The 17,762-nt window shown below is 33.4% G+C and overlaps 3 protein-coding genes across 3 annotated transcripts; 2 read left to right on the top strand and 1 right to left on the bottom strand.

Moving 5' to 3' along the window:
• Positions 1–107: 107 nt before the first annotated feature.
• Positions 108–5,507, top strand: LOC101209576 (peptidyl-prolyl cis-trans isomerase FKBP43). The gene is made up of 12 exons (XM_011658395.2): positions 108–266; positions 497–570; positions 923–1,158; positions 1,592–1,728; positions 2,463–2,790; positions 3,022–3,234; positions 3,400–3,579; positions 4,167–4,416; positions 4,520–4,607; positions 4,771–4,812; positions 4,916–4,964; positions 5,045–5,507. Exons 1-12 carry the CDS (start codon positions 254–256, stop codon positions 5,124–5,126), a joined length of 1,692 nt encoding a protein of 563 aa, XP_011656697.1. The 5' UTR covers positions 108–253; the 3' UTR covers positions 5,127–5,507.
• Positions 5,508–6,626: 1,119 nt separating this feature from the next.
• Positions 6,627–9,873, top strand: LOC101221074. The gene is made up of 7 exons (XM_004145012.3): positions 6,627–6,948; positions 7,030–7,086; positions 7,911–8,036; positions 8,963–9,041; positions 9,162–9,254; positions 9,330–9,443; positions 9,574–9,873. The coding sequence occupies exons 1-7, from the start codon at positions 6,794–6,796 to the stop codon at positions 9,625–9,627; spliced, it is 678 nt and encodes a 225-aa protein (XP_004145060.2). The 5' UTR covers positions 6,627–6,793; the 3' UTR covers positions 9,628–9,873.
• A 4,118-nt stretch (positions 9,874–13,991) lies between these two features.
• On the bottom strand, positions 13,992–17,254 carry LOC101220840 (LOB domain-containing protein 19). Its single transcript, XM_004145011.3, has 2 exons — positions 16,768–17,254; positions 13,992–14,612 (listed from the first exon to the last, which is right to left on the bottom strand). The coding sequence occupies exons 1-2, from the start codon at positions 17,110–17,112 to the stop codon at positions 14,271–14,273; spliced, it is 687 nt and encodes a 228-aa protein (XP_004145059.2). The 5' UTR covers positions 17,113–17,254; the 3' UTR covers positions 13,992–14,270.
• Positions 17,255–17,762: the final 508 nt, after the last annotated feature.

The raw sequence follows: 17,762 nt of genomic DNA, 5'->3' as shown, positions 1-17,762 counted from the left end.
TGGATGGGTAAATATAGTTGGGATAACGAACGTTAATTGCTGAGGTGAGGTGTGCTGTGTGTATTGTGATAGGCGGTAACGGTCCCTTCGTAGTAAGCGCGCCAAAAGGATTTCAATGGGTCCAACCTAAAACCGCACTTCATTATAATATCCCGCCCTCTTCCCCATTCATATCCCCCTCTCTCTCTCGCTCTCCGAGGGGTTTAGGGTTAGGGTTTTAGCTGTGACACAGTTCTCCACCCTTTCTCAACACATGGCTTTCTGGGGTAAACTCCTCCATCCCTTCTATTATCTGCACCATTCCTTTCTTCTTTTGTTTGTTTATTTATTTAATTTAATCTTTCACCTTCTGCTCTATCTTTTTTTTATTATGGAGTTTGGTGATTGGCTGACATCTTGAGTGTCGGGGTGTATTTGTAGGGAGCTTTTGATTTTATTTGATTTTACTTCCTGAGTTTTGTTTGAGTTTTCTCATTTCTGTTTGTTAGTTTCCCAGGAACTGAAGTGAAGCCTGGGAAGCCTTTTACTCAAAAATTTGATGACTTCAAAGGAAGGCTTCATGTTTCGCTGGTAATGATTACAATCTTCGCTCTTTGTTCCTTCTGATTAGAGTTTAGAGCTGGGTTGCCGTATTTTTTTGGTTATTAGCTGATTAATGGTTCTGTAGAGTTTCATTTCTAGTTCTGGGCTTGTGACAAATATTAATTTGATTTTTTTATGGATGATGAGTTGGATTATTTGCAACTGGAAGGCTCTTTTATGTTAGTTCTCTCTGTGATGGAGGCCTCTTCGGCCCTGTTCTTAGGTTGTCCTTTTCCGTGGCTTTAATATTCCTCATCTCATTTTCTTATCAGAAGATAGAAATACAGAAAACTCCTTTAGTCTTTCTCATTGATGTCATGAAGTATGTGGATATTTGCAGGCAACATTGGGGTTTGGCACAGCGACAAAGAAGAGTGTTCTTCAGTGTAATGTGGGGAATAAGAGTCCCGTCTATCTATGCTCATTGTTTCCTGAGAAGACGGAGTGTTTGCAACTGAATTTGGAATACGAAGAGGCTGATGAAGTCATTTTTTCTGTTATCGGTCCTCGAAGCATTCACCTTTCTGGTTATTTTCTTGGCAGTTGCCGGCACAATAATGTAATTGATGATAACACGTATCCGTTCATTCGTGCAGCAGAATGGATTACTGACTTAGCTCTGTAAATTATATTTATCTACGTATGGTAGCTCTCTTTTGTTGTAGTACTTGCCATCCTTCAAAATTCAAGAATAGTAGGTAAAGATAGGAAATATAGATCTTCAAAAAATTTTATACTTTCAGGATAGGATGGGCGTCACTCATATTTCAAGTTAATATTGTTAAATTACTCCTGTTATTTGAGATGTCTAATCCACTAAGCATATATATCATATATCTACAACAATATGTTGCCATGTTTTGTGTCCTCTCCCTCTTGCCCTTGGTTTCAATTTTTAAAATATAAATGGGATATACAATTATTGGAGTTTGTCTTGACCCTTGGGAATGCTGATTGCATTGTTTCATGGTGGATTTCGTTAGCTTTCTTTAACTAACTAAATAAAAAGAGAATCTTATGGAGAAGATATTGCAAACACCGAGACACAGAGCTCTGAGTATGCTGACGAAGACAAGTATGAGGATAGCTTTATCAATGACGAGGATCCAGAAGTTTACTCCCCTTCTCCTATTTCAAATGAAAAAGGTTGTATTATGATTGCATTACTATCTATTTTAAGATTGTTTATTAGGCAATTAGCTTGTTCTAATGTTTTAGATTCGCCATGGCATAATTTTGATGTGTCCAGGTCATGAAATTCAAGATAGCTCTCACATAGTTCGATGTCTCCAGGGCATAAGTTCTAAACTCACCTTTTATTTTTCATAGTAGCTCTCACTCACTGTAGCATATTCCCACAGTACTATTATGGCCTTGTATGTCATAAAACTTAAATTATCACAAAATAGTTTTAGATATAGGTTCGTATTAGTATCCTTTTGGGTTTTTGTAACTTGATAGGTTCTTTTAGGCATTAATAATCTAAACTGAGGTATTTACTTGCACTTTTTGTGTTTGGAAAATGGCATAATTTATCTGGTTTAGGGATCTATTAGATTTTACCTTAGGCTTAGGTGTTAGTGATCTAGGTACCTTTTATTGGCCTGTATGACCTATGGCTCGGACATTAAAATATTGTTGCTGGAAATGCAGTATGTTTGCTTTGTGTTGCTTCACGTCATATCTTATATATATATATATATATATATATTAATGATGCTTTTAAAAGTCTAAATTAGTAAAATATATCGATAATTTGTTCTTATTCAATAATACAGAAACACTTTTATTTTCCATATTTAGTAGTAAGGAAAATCATACTGATCGGGATATGAATATGCTATTCACTAGTTTGACTTTAACCGTTTTGATGATTATAGATGGAACTTTTGGCAAGCATAAAAACAGAAATAAAGTTCGCAATGGTAGGCGGCTCAGAAAGAGCTATCAATTGAGTGAATCAGAAGATGAAGAAAATTCTCAACCTGAGAATATTGCAAAATCTGGGATTCCTTTCTCAGAATTGGAAAGTTTAGATGAAGACAGCCTTCCAATATCCTTCTTGTGCAATAACAAAACCAAGGGAGGGAATACTACGGCTGCAGAGGAAAAGGAAGCAATAGAGCACAAAGTCTTACATGAAGGCAGTGATTTGAAGACCGAATTTGTTACCAGAGTTAATGGAAATACTGATGGTCAGCTAAATGGGTGAGTTCCGGCTATAAAATTTTCAAACATAATCAATTTGTTTTCTTCTCTATAAAGTTCCAACCTTAGGTTTGTGTAGCAAGGTAATTTATGACTCTCTAAGAAATGTTATGGAAGTTTATGAATCCATGCTACTTTATAAATATGGTTAAGGATGCCTCATAGGTTGTACATTGATGTTTTAAGGGACCATCTGCTTTTGTCATTCACATGTTTGTGCATTGGATGTAGGGACTTAGGCCTGCCAACCAATTCTTCTGAAATAAGCACCAAAATTGGTAGTAAACGAAAGAAGAAACGGAAAGAAGAGCGGTTTAAGAGAAAATCTGCTGAAGCTGATGGTAATAGCTGTAGCTGTGCCACTTCAGAAGTTGAGATCCAACAAGATGAATTGAAGACGGATAACTCAGTCACTACTGTGTGCAAAGGAAAACAGGAGACTGCGTGAGTAGTAGCTTCACACCCACCCACCCACACACACAGATATATATATATAAATATTTGCTAAATTACATTCACTTGAGTAATTCTAGCATATTTTGTATTTTGGCAGCGTGCTGACTACTCTATTTCTTTTGTTCATGATTTTGCTATTATTCAAATCTCAAGCACTGGAGCTGAACTAGATAATTTATCATACCCTTCAGCTGATTTGGGCCATGAAGATGGTGAGAGACCAAAAAAGAAAAAGAAGAAAGGGTCAGAGCAAGGGAAAATCATTGAAAATGACGATACATGTGATCACAAGCCTGGAAAGATGAACCAAGATGTGCAACCCACTTTTGATCAGTAAGTTAGTGTATGATCTCTTTTATTTTTAAGTTGGTGCCTGAGTTAACTAATGGGATTGTGTGGTGCTGCATTCTTGTCACTCGTTTGCTTGAAACAGGAGGAAAAGATAATGCTGCAGCTCAGCTTTATTTAATGCTAATGCTTTCTTTATGAGATATCTCTAATTTACTGGACAACAGCTGTCACCTAACTGAATTAAAATTATTGAAACTTACGTCATCTGAATTTTCTTGATAATTCTTTTGTTGTCTTTACAATATAATAAAAACTTGGAGAGCACAGAGTTTTCTAGATTATCTATCTGGAATCTTATTTGATAAGGGCGAGACCTAGGTTTCTTGCTACCATCCTCTGTTCACTAGCAAATATCGTTAACAGGTTTTTGGTCCTGCAGCTAGAAATAAAACCCACTTCCTCTCATTCCACTTTGTACATGCAAAGTTGCAATTTTGAGTGTTCTAATTGTGTGTGCCACGATGTGGTTTTTGGACACCCGTGTTCCTTATACACAATTATCATATATTGATATTATTGTAGCATTATCGTATTACTAGGTTCAATGTTTTCAACTGCATTGTGTGCAGGAGTGAAAACCATCCCATGGCAAAGAAAATATCCAAGAAGAAAAGGACCAAAGCAATAGAAAACGGGGATTCGTTGAAGTCAGATACACTTTCTTCAGGTGGTGCAGAGAAACCAACCACAGAAACTGAGGATAAGGAAAGTAATGGTGTCTCTAAGTCATCTCATGCTAGAACTTTACCGAGTGGCTTGGTTATTGAAGAACTAGAAGCTGAGAAACCAAATGGAAAAGTTGCAACTTCGAAAAAAAAGGCAAGATCCACTTGAACTTATATACAAACTTTTAATGCTACTTTCTTTACTGCTGACACATGTTAGAATGTCCTTCATATGCTTGAACTCTGTTTGGTTTTAGATTAGTGTGCGTTATGTTGGTAAGTTGAAGCAGAGTGGTGAAATAGTTGACTCAACGGATGACAAGCCTCCTTATAAATTCCGCTTGGGTAAGATCTCATTGGTCACAATGTGTGAGCGATCCATTTCCTTCTTTCCAATTAAATTATCTTTCATGACCTTAATTTGAACAGGATCTGTTCTATAGGTTGTACATTTGTGTCCTTGAGTCTTTTCTAATTAAATTATCTTTCTATATCTTGCTTCCTTCAGGAACTGGGCAAGTTATTGAGGGTTGGGACGCTGGTCTTGAAGGTACAATTCTCATGGCCAAATTTTCAAAATGAACTATATTCTGTTTTCCTTCTATTTAATAACTTAGTTTGATGGAATATATCTTCTGCACATAAATCCTCAGGCATGCGAGTAGGTGAGAAACGAAGACTTACCATTCCGCCCTCAATGGGGTATGAAAAAAGTCATTGTTCTTCCTTCCTTTGCACTGATTTTTTCCTGCATCACTAAAGATGTTTATGTTTTATTGCAGATATGGGAATGAAGGAGATGGAGGAAATATACCACCTGATTCGTGGGTCGTGTATGATATCGAATTGGTAAAGGTCCATTAGTTTATACACATCTCCTTATCCCTTAAAATATGGGTATGTTCCTTATTGAAGTAGTGAAAGTACCAAAACTATGGCTAACCGTTGTGGAAATTTTCAAGGGAGGGACTGTATTTGGCTTATCTGCCTATAGTTACGTTGTTTTGATTTGTCATTTGAGCTGAATATATTGAATAGAGAAATTAATAGAACTTTATTCTTTTTTAGAACATTACTTTACATTGTAAAGGGTGGGGATTCAATCTTTCAAACAGGAAGAAACTAGAAAGGTTATTAGTGTCTTAAATTTTGAATTATGTTCTGAAATTAATATACATTAGTAGAGACTGGAACAGTTGAATGTACCTTTATAATAAACTTTGATACGGTTTTATTTGTTCAAAATCCTTGGCTCTCTTTGAGTAAATGCAATTATATAAGAATTATGGGTGAATTGATTAAGTTCAAACTAGTTCTCCTACAAGTATCTTATACCGTAAATTTTTTACGAGTGTTTTCTGAAACCGAACCGTGGTTCGATTCACGGTTTTCCCCTTTTATGTGTTTTAGACCTGAGAGAGAAAACGGCGTGGTAGGGAGTGACGGTGAGAGATGGCAGATCTGAGAGAGAATGGAAGAGGAGACAACCAGATCTGAGAAATTGAGAGTGGTGTGGCAGCCGGCTGGAGGTGAGGCGGGTTTAGGTGAGAGTTGGAGAGGTAGACGAAAGTGGAGCAGTGGGCGTGGACGGTGGAGGCCTGAAGCCATAACGTGAGTCTGAGAGTGAGATGGGGACTTGTGGGATGGAAACCTGAGAAAAAGAAAAGAGAGTTTGATAATAATGGGTCATTTCCCAAATTTAACAAAATTTTCAAATAGGGTATTAAAAGTTGGATAAACTTTTTTATATTTTAATATCGTCCTATCTTTTAAAATGCCTTTTAGAATTTATTTTCTATTTTACCTTTATAATTTCTCACTCGTTTTTTATCTAGACATTTTTCATACTACTTTACAGTATGAAAGATTCGAAAAAGCATCCATTTATTCTATTAATTCAATTTAAATTGTGAACCAATAGCTAAAAATTTAAACTATCCGATTTAGAGAAGTTTTGTTTGTTTTATTTTTAAACTTTCATTAATGAATCAATTTAGATTCTAAGAAAGCTTATGCATCTACTCTAAGCCATGATTTTTTACTTTTTTTTACTTAAAGTAAAGAGTAAAAATTTGATTGAAGAAAAAAAACTGACAAATAATTAGTTTAGATTTATATAAATGGATATTAAATTTTAGCAACCACCTTCAATAGCTAAGATCAGTATTTAAAACAGAGATATATTTTAAAATGAAGAATGATCCATGTAGCCTTCCGATGCTCCTCTTCTTCTTACATACAAAATGTTATCGTAGATTAGACCAAAATTAAAACTATTGTTATAGACTATACCAATAAATCAAACTATTAATATTATATATATTATGAAGTTGGAGGGTTTGCTTTTCTTTTTTGATACTTTGCACTTTCATTTTCAATGGTCAAAATAGATGACGGTCCTACGCGTACCAAATTTCGGCCTCTCTATAAATACTTCTTCGCTCCAAAATCAATTCCTATTCAATCCCAATCCCGAGCCGGTGGACGGTGGACGGTGACAGTTTTTTTACCCTTTCAAGAACCTCTTCTCAATGGCTTCAATGGCTTCTTCAACCACTCATTGTTTCTGCAACCATTACAGAGGAACTGCTCGCTTACGCTCTGTTCCCATCCCCACCTTCCCCCGTATCCTCCTCTGCCACCAGCAGCAAAACCGCGGCAACTCCGCTGAAAATGTCAATCGAAGGTACCCTCTCTCTCTCTCTCTCTCTCTCTCTGTTTCGTTATCAACAGAAGTTTCTAAAATGTGACTCGTTTCGTCTTGAAGGGAAATAGTATTGCGGAGCAGCGAATTAGCGGTCATTGGAGCCATTTTTAACTTGAGGTCTGTTGTCACATTGTTCTTGTTTCTCTGCTTAATGTTGGTTTATGTTATTAGTTTTCAGACGAAAGTAATTTTGATATTATCTTCTTCTTGTTTGAGTAATTAAAATCTGACCGTGTTTTTCTATTCGACGAATTGCTGGTAGAGTTTCTGTTGCTGCCGTGGTTGAAGTTTAATGATTTGTGCTACTGTTAACTTTGTTTGTGACGACTTCAAAACCTTCTCTTTTTATCTGATTTGGTGGTGTTAATTTATCAAATTGTTCACGTTTCTTTTTCAAGTAATACCGTTTCTCTTTGCAACATTGGAAAATCTATTCAAATTTTATGGGTGTTAATCATATATAAGTCCATTTTGTACTCTTGAAATTTACTATTTGGTAATTCTACTTTTAACTTATTAATTACAATGGTCACTACTGTACAGTACCAGCTGAGCCCACATCCCTGTTGCGTGGCATTCTTCAATGCTAGACATTTTGTTCCTGAACCGAAACTTTGAATTTTAGTAGCATAAATACGAGTTTGACACAAACATAGACGTAGAAAGTGGAACATATACTTTATACCAAAATCTAAGGAAAGTGGAACATATACTTTATACCAAAATCTAAGGTTCTTATTCATAATGATTTTGCTTTTAGAAAAACAAAATTTCAGTAGCTACTATCATTTTAATTTTCAAATTTTGGTTTAAATTTTAAAAAAACGTGTTAGGATAAGGTTAGGGAATGAAAACGAGGGCTTGTAAATTCTGGGATTTGGTTGTTGTTTTAGGCAGGGATAAATGTTTTGATTGAGCGATGTACTTTGTGTTTTGTGCAGTGGGAAAAAGCCAGAATATCTTGGTGTGCAGAAAAACCAACCAAGTTTGGCACTGTGTCCAGCAACTAAGAACTGTATATCTACCGCAGAAAATGTCAGCGATCTCACCCATTATACTCCACCATGGTAAACTCAGTTCCCCACTAAATTCTTGTCCATTTAAGTTTCATTCAAGTTTTGAAAATAACTCCCAACACATTTTAAGTTTCTCGTGTAAAACAACACTTACTCCTACTCTTACTCTCACCAAAAAGTGAACATAGTTTTGAATACTATTTAACAGAAAAGTTGAATAATATGTATCAGTAGTAGATATTGTAGTTTAAGTTTGACTCCGTTTAAGATGACTGATTTCAAATGTCTGCATCATACTTTTTCTAAAGTGATCATTTTAACATGTGATATTGTGAAAATATATCTTGATTGAGGACAAAACAGGAAATGATCATATGATGATATGTTAGGCCAAACCATACACTACACTGGAAAAGTCAAAATTAGGCACATCATATTAGACCTATCTATCCCACGTTATCTAGGAGGGCACCACTTTTTCACATTTAAGAGGGAATTCAATTTTTTTTTTCGTAACACAATACACGTGCCTTTTCTTATTTCTGATTAAAAAACGGTATCATGGGCGGCAAGGTAAAGCTTTTTTGTTACAAGGACTACTTCGTAATTAACTTCACATCAGACTATTCAAAGCTATCTTTAAGCATGCCTCTCGACTTACAACTTCCTATTACGACAATCTTGACCTTTAGAAACATATTGTGCTTCCAATTTCTTTCTGCTAAAAATGTTATACATTAAATATTCAAATATCTACCCCACGGTAATTAAATTAAAAAAAAAAAACAAAAATATCGTGGTTCTGATACTGTTGTTACATACCATGGTATCAAGAGTTTATGGACTCAAATCTGTTGATTACCTGAATAGTTCTACGAATGATGAGATGTCTCAAGATTTTATTGGTTTTGTTCTATGTTTTGAGGATTGTCATGAGTTATGATTATCAGATTCCATTTAATTTTTAATTTTGGCAGGGATTATAACCCAGAAGAAGGAAGAGGCAAGAAAGATCCTATAAGCAGAGAAGTGGCAATGCAGGAACTTATCCAAGTGGTAAAAACCAAGAACCTCTCCTTACTTTTTACATTCTCATCTTATTTTGCATCTTATTTTGCTTTAACGATAACGCCGATCAATTAGCATTGGTTTGTGAAATCCTTTATTTCATTGCAGATAAAATCAACAAGACCCGACAAGTTTACTCCAAAGATAGTAGAGCAGAAAGATGACTATTTATTAGTTGAATATGAAAGTCCCATACTAGGGGTACGTTTAAGTTTATAACTAGCTCACTTGTGATCTATACAGAACCTTGACTAATTTTCTTTGTACATAAATCAGTTTGTGGACGACGTCGAGTTTTGGTTTCCACCAGGCAAGAAGTCAGTAGTAGAATACAGATCAGCATCCCGGATTGGGAACTTTGATTTTGATTACAATAGAAGGAGAATCAAGGTGAATGAATCTACAACAACAGAAACATCATACAATTTTTTATCTTTGGCATCTTACTTCATTAGATTAACCCCAAACAAAGAGTTTTTATTTAATTCCACTGATTCTTGACTTTGCATAAAAATTTCAGGCTCTTAGACTGGAATTAGAGAAGAAAGGATGGGCTCCAGTAGAAAGCTTTTAAAAAGAAGGGATGTGATTCTTTTTACTTTCTGTGTTCAATACATTTCACAATACAAGATTATTTTACATTTCGTGAGGAGATTCCTTCATTGTAATGGAAAATTATGTGATACATTAATTGGAGGGTGGCTCTCTTTTATGTCAATCCCTCCTATATATAAAATGTGTATATCTGTTTGTATAAAAGGCCTAAAACTCTAACCCAACAAACTTAAATATGAATTTCTGCTGAAATTGGAGCTTTCAAGTTGTGCTTGCTTTCAGATGAATGTCTAACTTCCGACTCCTTTTCTTAAAAAAAATAAAAATTACAATCGTGTGTTCGTCTTGTAATAGAGGAAGTGTAAAGAGAGAGTAGTAGCAAAATGAGTGCGAATGAAGATTGTGAGAAGTTATTATGGCGAATAAGAAGATTATTTAAGCTTTATCATAATTGCCTCTGCAAAAATACCTTTCCAAGGGCTTTTTCTTGCTCTGCTTTAATTACATAAATCGAAGCCTATTCTTGCAGATCTTCTCTGGCTGCTTTTAACTGTATATTTTTGCATGATTAGAAATCTGCCTAACACAATGAAACAAGAAATCATGATTTGAGTTACTGTTGTGCTGCAGCAGATTATATGTTTGTTGGATTTGGAGTCTGAGTCTCTGACTATATCAATCTCTTCGATTCGACATCTCGGATCAACAGAGTTGTAATGTTGGAATTTGTTGCCCAGGGAGTTTTTAGCTTTGTTCATTTTCTAGCACGGCATTGGTTCATGTTTTTGGTGTCACTTCCGTGCCTATACTTGAACGTCAAACTGTAAGTTCTGCTTTCCTGAATCCATTAACTCAAATCAACAACACTATGTTTCTTTAAGTTTCGGTCTCAGTGATCATTATTAAAAGATAATACATGAAACTCAACTGGTTATGAAAGCTTGATATTTCAAAACTGATTCTCTATTCCAATTGGGATTGAATATTGTAAATTCATAGTTGAGTGGTTAGTCACCGATAAAGATCTGCTTTAGGAAGAGATAGAATGTAGAACTAAATAAACTACTTTCTTCCCAATAAATGCACTTGTGTGGATTCTAAACATCTGATTTGTTTGAGAGGAAATTGAGTTATATTTCATGTTCTGATGGCTTGATTACAAATGACAAATTTGTCTGCATTTTCTAAGAGAACTTACCAGTACAGAAAAGAAAAGCCTAGTGTTGTTCTTTGGACAATAGTAATTCGGTTTCAAACTTCTATCATGTGAGTTGTGTTGGTCTAGTTACTTTATTGGGTCATGCGATGAAATAAAAGAAACTTTCGGGAGAATGAGTGTGAACACTGTGGTAGTCACTTATTAGCTAGGATGCGATACTAAAAGAGTAATTGCAATGGGCACCACTTTTAGGATTCTTAGTTGAGTGAAACTTCCAACTCCAGAAAAGAACACCTTGCAGATGTGACCCAGATCTACAACCAGATTGGCTGTGAGAAAAAGCAAAGCTTTCTTAAGGTAATTTATTTTCTTGTACTGCTCTTCATTTCTTTGATATGGTACATACCATTGTACTCGATGCTTCTTGACATATATGACGCTGCTTATTTTTCTGTTCCTTAATTATGAATTACGTAACACACATTTTATTACTTGAATTGAGAAGAACTAGGATAGTTATTAGTATGTTCTATTTTTAAAATTTGAACTTCATACTACTACTTTACATTATACATGCGTGCGTGTGTTTTCTTTAGATGATATAGTATTAAATTTACCTATATCCGTTCCTTTATATTTTTTGATCAATCGTTAATTTTACATGTAGTTATTTCATGAGTTGTCTTGTATTAAGAACTTTTACCATCTTATTTTTTTCTCCAATTAATATTAACTTTTACTTATTTGGTTCTACATGTTTGGGTTTTGATCATACCGTTTCTCATAGGAGTCATCAAAGCTTCTTCAACTTCATTAATAAAACTTTGAACATTAATAAAACTTTGAACTTTGAACTTTGAACTATATTCCTTAAGTTAATATGCATTGAGTAGTGTTTGAATTTTTGAAAACTTTGGATAGGTGAAAGGTTTTATTAGCATAGCAAATCCTTAAGAAGTTAATTAGTTCTGTAACAAAACAAATAGGAATGGCTTAAGAAAATCCTAACATTAATATCAATGCTAATTTACATATTCCAATTTGTGTTACTAAAACAAACAAATAGGAATGCACAACAAAATGCTAATTTACACGTAATGTAACTTTTAACAAATAAATGAATCTAAACTACTAAAGAAACCTATCATGAATCAACTCTTCCCTCCAAAAAGCATTCATCATATCAATAAACTCTTGAGCCTTCTTCTCTAAATCATCTTGAATCATCCCTTCTTCACAATAATCTTCATCACAACTATCTTCAACACAAATCATCTCATAACTATTCAACTCATGATCATCACTACACCCACTACAACAATCTTTACACCTTTCTTCTTCTTCTTCTTTGCTCGATAACTGCTTCAACTTCTTCCCAAAGAGGATCAAAATGATGGTGTTAGATGCAAGGAATATCGACGCACGACTCGATTTCACTACCAAAACGATTTCCATCGATTGATTGACAACGTTTCGATGCGTGAAACTCACCATGAAGAAAAGGAAAAAGCTCAATACAATAATGATGCAAAGAAAAATTACTTGAAGTTTCTTCATGCCCCCACTTCAATTTTAACAACGCCAAAATTATATTATATCTTTAATTCTCCTTTTTTTTTTGAGGAAAAAGGTTGGTAGAGGCAATTGTATTTATATATGCATATTTAATTAATAGTTTAATCTGTTTCAATATCAAAATAAGACTTTAAAAGCAATATAAATATAAATATAATTTCCTCAAGCAAAGAACGTTACGCGTCTATGAACACAAATTAAAGAAGAACAAATAACAAAGCCGCGGAATTTTTGTCAGTCACAATCATTTTGATTTCATTTCATATTCTCAATTTTGATATATAGTTTCATTTCAAATTAATGCAAACATATGTGGGCGTAAAATAAATACTTCATAACAAGAAACCCACAAGCCTAACTAATATATATTTAAGACTCCAATTTTAGTTTCTAATTTCTTAGATGTTTCTGTTATGGATTACTTTTCTTTTATATCAATTTTTTTATTGTCATAAAATCGTTAAAATTTCCACGAAAGTATAATTTATTGCGTAAAGAATATTGATATGTTCAACAATAAAAAAAAAAAAATTGAAACTATTTAGCATAATTAATTAAACTCTAGTCCTTTTGAAAATTTTAATATATTTTTGTAAGTAGTTTTATTACAATTTCCCTAAGAAAATAGGATTGTTATGAAATTCAATTCAAAATGCCTTCAACTTTAATTTGACAAAATCAATCATGTTTTTTCATATAAAAAAATACTGAATTATTTGAGATTAATTGAAAGCAAATATACCAACCTTATTGCACTAAAAAATAATCATTGCTTTAATTACTTGAGAGTTGAAATTTCTTTATTGAATTAAATAATAATAATAGACTAAGTTATCTATTTAGCGTAGAAATATTCAAAACAACAATAAAGTAAATTACGATGTATGTTCCTCTGAATTGCATATAAAAAATGACCAAAACTCTCTTAGGAATATATTACTAATTCATATTAGAGTACAAATTCAGATTTCCACATGAAACAATAGACTATAGAAGCATTTAAGCATACAATTGGGTATAGTCGCCATCTTATTGTTCGTTGAGTGAAGAAAAATTATTATAATAATTTGAAGAGGTTTTGCATTGGTAATTGTAGCTCTTCGAATTTATCAGCAATTCTCTCAAACTATCATTCTAAATTTTGGCCACACAAATATATTATTACATGTGTGTGACGATATATACATTTGATTTTAATTAATTACAAATTTCTAACATAACTCATGCTATATTCTTGTTTAGAAAGTAGTTAGTGACTTAAATTATTTATTTCGATGGGTTCTTTGAACTAGAAAAACATATAATAATATCAAAACCTCCATGCTAAAGATTAGTTTAGGGATTATATAATGGCTCTCACATTTGACTTTTGGTTGATACTCATATTTTTCATTTTATTCCTTGAAGATTGAGATTTAGTCATTTAGTGTGAGTTGGGTACTTAACAAATTTGGAATACGCTATATTATTATTTGTCAATTTTCTTGGTTCAATTATAGGTTGAATAGAATTGATTCTAATTAGAATTAGAATGGGAGAGTAGCTTATATATAGGCATGAATTCTAGACGATTAATTTGTACTAAAAAGCTATTTAAACGAAAGAATAATTCCTAAGCTTCCACAACCAAAATTGCAAGAAAGCCAACATCTCAAAAGATATAATTTTGATCTCAAACAACCAAAAAGAGAAATAGTAAGCAATTAGTCTCACACATTTTTCCAGAAGTAACAACAGTTCCCAGCTTGTGTTTAAGAACAAAAGAAAGATCAATATATATATATGTAATAATCTTCACCAAAATTTCAGAACCAAATATATATTGACCATACAGTTCTATCTCCAAAGACTAATTAATAACCCAAAATAAAGAAAGAAAATTAAGAGCCTTGGATGAAAGTCGGTGTCACAAAAGAGTTTAGAGAGATTTAAATCTGTGAGCATGGGGGCCGGATTCGTACTCCAGGCAAGCACCTCGAGACGAATTCTCGAGCCAAAGATTGAAGACCACCATCTTCATCCATCTGATCTTGATAATCAACTGGGTTCAGAAAGCTATTTGTCATTTCATTACAACCTAGCTGGGTTTGTAAGGGGTCAAGCAGCATTGGAACATTGGGAAACAAACCCATGTCCGAGTCCGGGATCGCTTCTGGTAGCGGAGTGTTGCAAGTGGTGGGTGACGGGGTGTGTAGTGGCGGTGGAAATAACCGCTGCAAGGTGGAAAGTTTAGCCTGAATGTATGCTAGCTCTGCCTGCAAATTCACTACCTGTAATAAACATTTATTTGAATTAGGGTTAGGTCATCATCATGCATAGTGTAGTCGTTATAAATTATTGTATTTTTGGCTAATTAGTATCTATTAACTCACAAATCAATGATATAGTGAGAATCTGTTTGAATCAAAGAGTGAAAAAGTTTCTCTTTTTTCTCTTATTTTCTTCTTTGATAAGGAACTTAAAACTGCTTTAGATTGAGTAATGATTTTCTATATAGATTTATGGGTTTAAACTATTTACACTTCACTTTTTTTGCAAATATCTATAACACTATGAGGTGTAAAATTTTGACAATTTTTTATATAAAAAAGTTATATATTATGAGTACCAAGGGAAAAACATCTTGATAAACCTTGTTCTTATTTTTTATAAAACTCTAAGTTGAATAAAATTCTATGGACATCATAAATGTATATTGGACTAGACTATGATCAAATATAGAAATACCCTCCAAGTCATGATATTAATAAAATGTTGTAATCCAAATATAACATTAATAACTAATAAATAAAGTTCCATGAAAAATGAAACGGATAAGAACGAAACGAAAAAGTCTTATGAATTTGAAACTTTAACGGAAGATTCTTTTTTAACTTATCTTAAAATGCAAACTAACACGCATCGTATTTAAGATATAAGTATGTGTCGTATTTGCATGTAGATATATACAAAATGTATGTATTTGTTATCCAAGATAGCCAATAATATATATCAAAATTGTGAAATTGTACTATGTAAGGGAGATTGCTTCGTGGACAAAACTAGAAAATAAGAAGCCATAAAACGACAAGAAAATTTGATATTCTTGGAAAACATAAAGCAAAACAAGCAAGCAAAAGATTAAAATGAAACTCATATGAATTTTATTAAAGGAAGTAATTCAATGCATTAACTATTCCATTTGCAACAATAAAATAAGACCATGTGAAATGAAAACTTCAAGTTCAATCCATAGAAAAGAAAGAGAGAAAAAAGATCAATCTATAGACTATTACAATAATAATAATTACGTAAAATTGCCTTTGCTTAGACACCTTTTTCAATTTATTTATACAAATATCCAACAAAAGTCTAAAATCTAAATTTAAAAAATATATATATATCTAGCTCTTAAACTTTGATAATTAAGTCCATCTGGGTTTCCAAGCTTTAAAAAAAACTGTTCTACAAATTTCTTAACTTTGAGATTTGATTCTAATTGTTTCTTAAACTACAAAAAGAAAAAGAAAAATAGATATGTTTGACAAAATCTTACACTTTCAATTTTACACCTAAGAAGTAAAGAACAAATTCGAAAAACTTTAGAAGTTAAACAAATGTTAATAGGTTTAAAACTTAATTTTATATCTAATTCAACTTAAAGCTCACTTTCTTTCTCTCTCTCTCTGTCTTTTAAAGATGAATACAAATTCAACTTAAACCTTATCCTTCTTTTTGTTTCTTGGAAATATACAAACATAATTAAGGTTGGTTTATTTTTTATTTAAGATAAAATGATTATAATGAAAAGAATAAATAAGAGAAAGTCAAATGTAGAAACTTAGATATATATTATATATAAAAATTTATGGAGCAGCTAAAATTGTTTGGCTAGTTTGTGAAGCAACACACCAAGTATTAGGCAGCCGCCACCGCTCTCTATCTCTCTCTCTTTCAAAACAACTATTTCAAATAGTTTGACAAATAATTCATTGGAAAATGGGAAGCTCTTTCATTAATTAATTCCTTCCAAAAAGAAAACCCTAATAATTTGTTTCCTAGAAATGCAAGTCGCCATGGTTTTCAAGCAAAATCCCATTTGATTAATTATAATAATTACAACTGCAACCCACAATCATAAAATCTCTTTACAAATTGTTTACTTTCCTCTTTTCGCATTCAAACACTCAAAACCCTAAAAATGGATGTTAAAACAAACTCACCTTTAAATCAAAGCTTCAAAATCAGTAATTAGTACTTTAGCTTTGGTTTGATCTTTTTCCATGTTTTTCGTCTCTGTTATTTTAGCTTGCACTTCTTGTTTCGATATGTTAAGTTAAATGTTTTTCGAATTCAAGAGCTTAAATTCATAATTAGCTACCATGAGTTTAACTACTTGATTGATAATTAAAAAACTTAGGTATCAACTATAATTAGCGAACTAACCTGTTGTTGGAGGGAGAAAATTTGAGAAACGCAACCATAGACAGGGTCTCGAACCCTAGCGAGAGCTTCATAACAAAGCGTAACGCAAGCGTCGAGACGTTTGGGAGGTGGGATGCGGTGGAGGAGCTTAGAGGCATTGCTAGCTCCAAACACCTTATGAACAGCGGCGAAGTGGGCGGCGCCTTGATCAGAGTCGAAATAGGGTGCGAAAATGCAGCCTTTCACACACTTTCTCCTCAAAAACTTGCAGGCGCCGCATGGCCCTCCGCCGTGAGCGACGCCGCCTTCGCCGGTACTCATGAGGGTATGTTGATGGAGGGCAATTGATGTTTGGGTGTGGGTCATATGAAAGGGCAAATGGGGTTTTTCCCTTTACATTTGAAAGTTTGATGAAAATTTGGATGAATTGTGTGAAAGTTTTGTGTGTTTTAGTGTGTGATTTTGGTTTGAGTCTTAAAGAGGAGGGGAAGTTGAGGGGCAGCTGCTTGCGTGAAGCAAACATATAAACACCGAGTGGTGACACAAGCAAACTTCTTAACCCCTTTCAATGACTGCCACGTCTACATTCACATCTACTCTTTTTTTTTTTTAGATATATCCCATCACATCTCTTCTCTCTTTTCCCTTTTCCTCCTCTCCTCTTGTCTTTTCCATTTTTTATGTTCCATTGCAACACAGAAATTTTAAACCTAGCCTTCATCATAGTATCTGCTGATCTACTCTCAAAATCATTCAATTATCTATCCCTTTCTGTCTCTTAAAACGATGATTCATCTTAATATATCTTAACTCTTTATACACTTCCTTCACATTCATACTTACCTAGTTACTTACATCCCTAACAAAGTCAGTATCATATACCCAACAAGTTTATACCAAATGTTATGTTATTTTCTCTTCCATTTATATTTGATTATAGTCATTTTGTTCCATTTTGTGTACTAGCTAATTTAATTTCTAAACACATGATGAAAGGGAAGTCGTGTTGAAGTATA

Source organism: Cucumis sativus, chromosome 6 (assembly GCF_000004075.3).
Source record: "Cucumis sativus cultivar 9930 chromosome 6, Cucumber_9930_V3, whole genome shotgun sequence".
NCBI classification, from domain to species: Eukaryota; Viridiplantae; Streptophyta; class Magnoliopsida; order Cucurbitales; family Cucurbitaceae; genus Cucumis; species Cucumis sativus.
The sequence above is the reverse complement of the archived record's forward strand: the minus strand, read 5'-3'. Positions and strand labels throughout refer to the sequence as shown.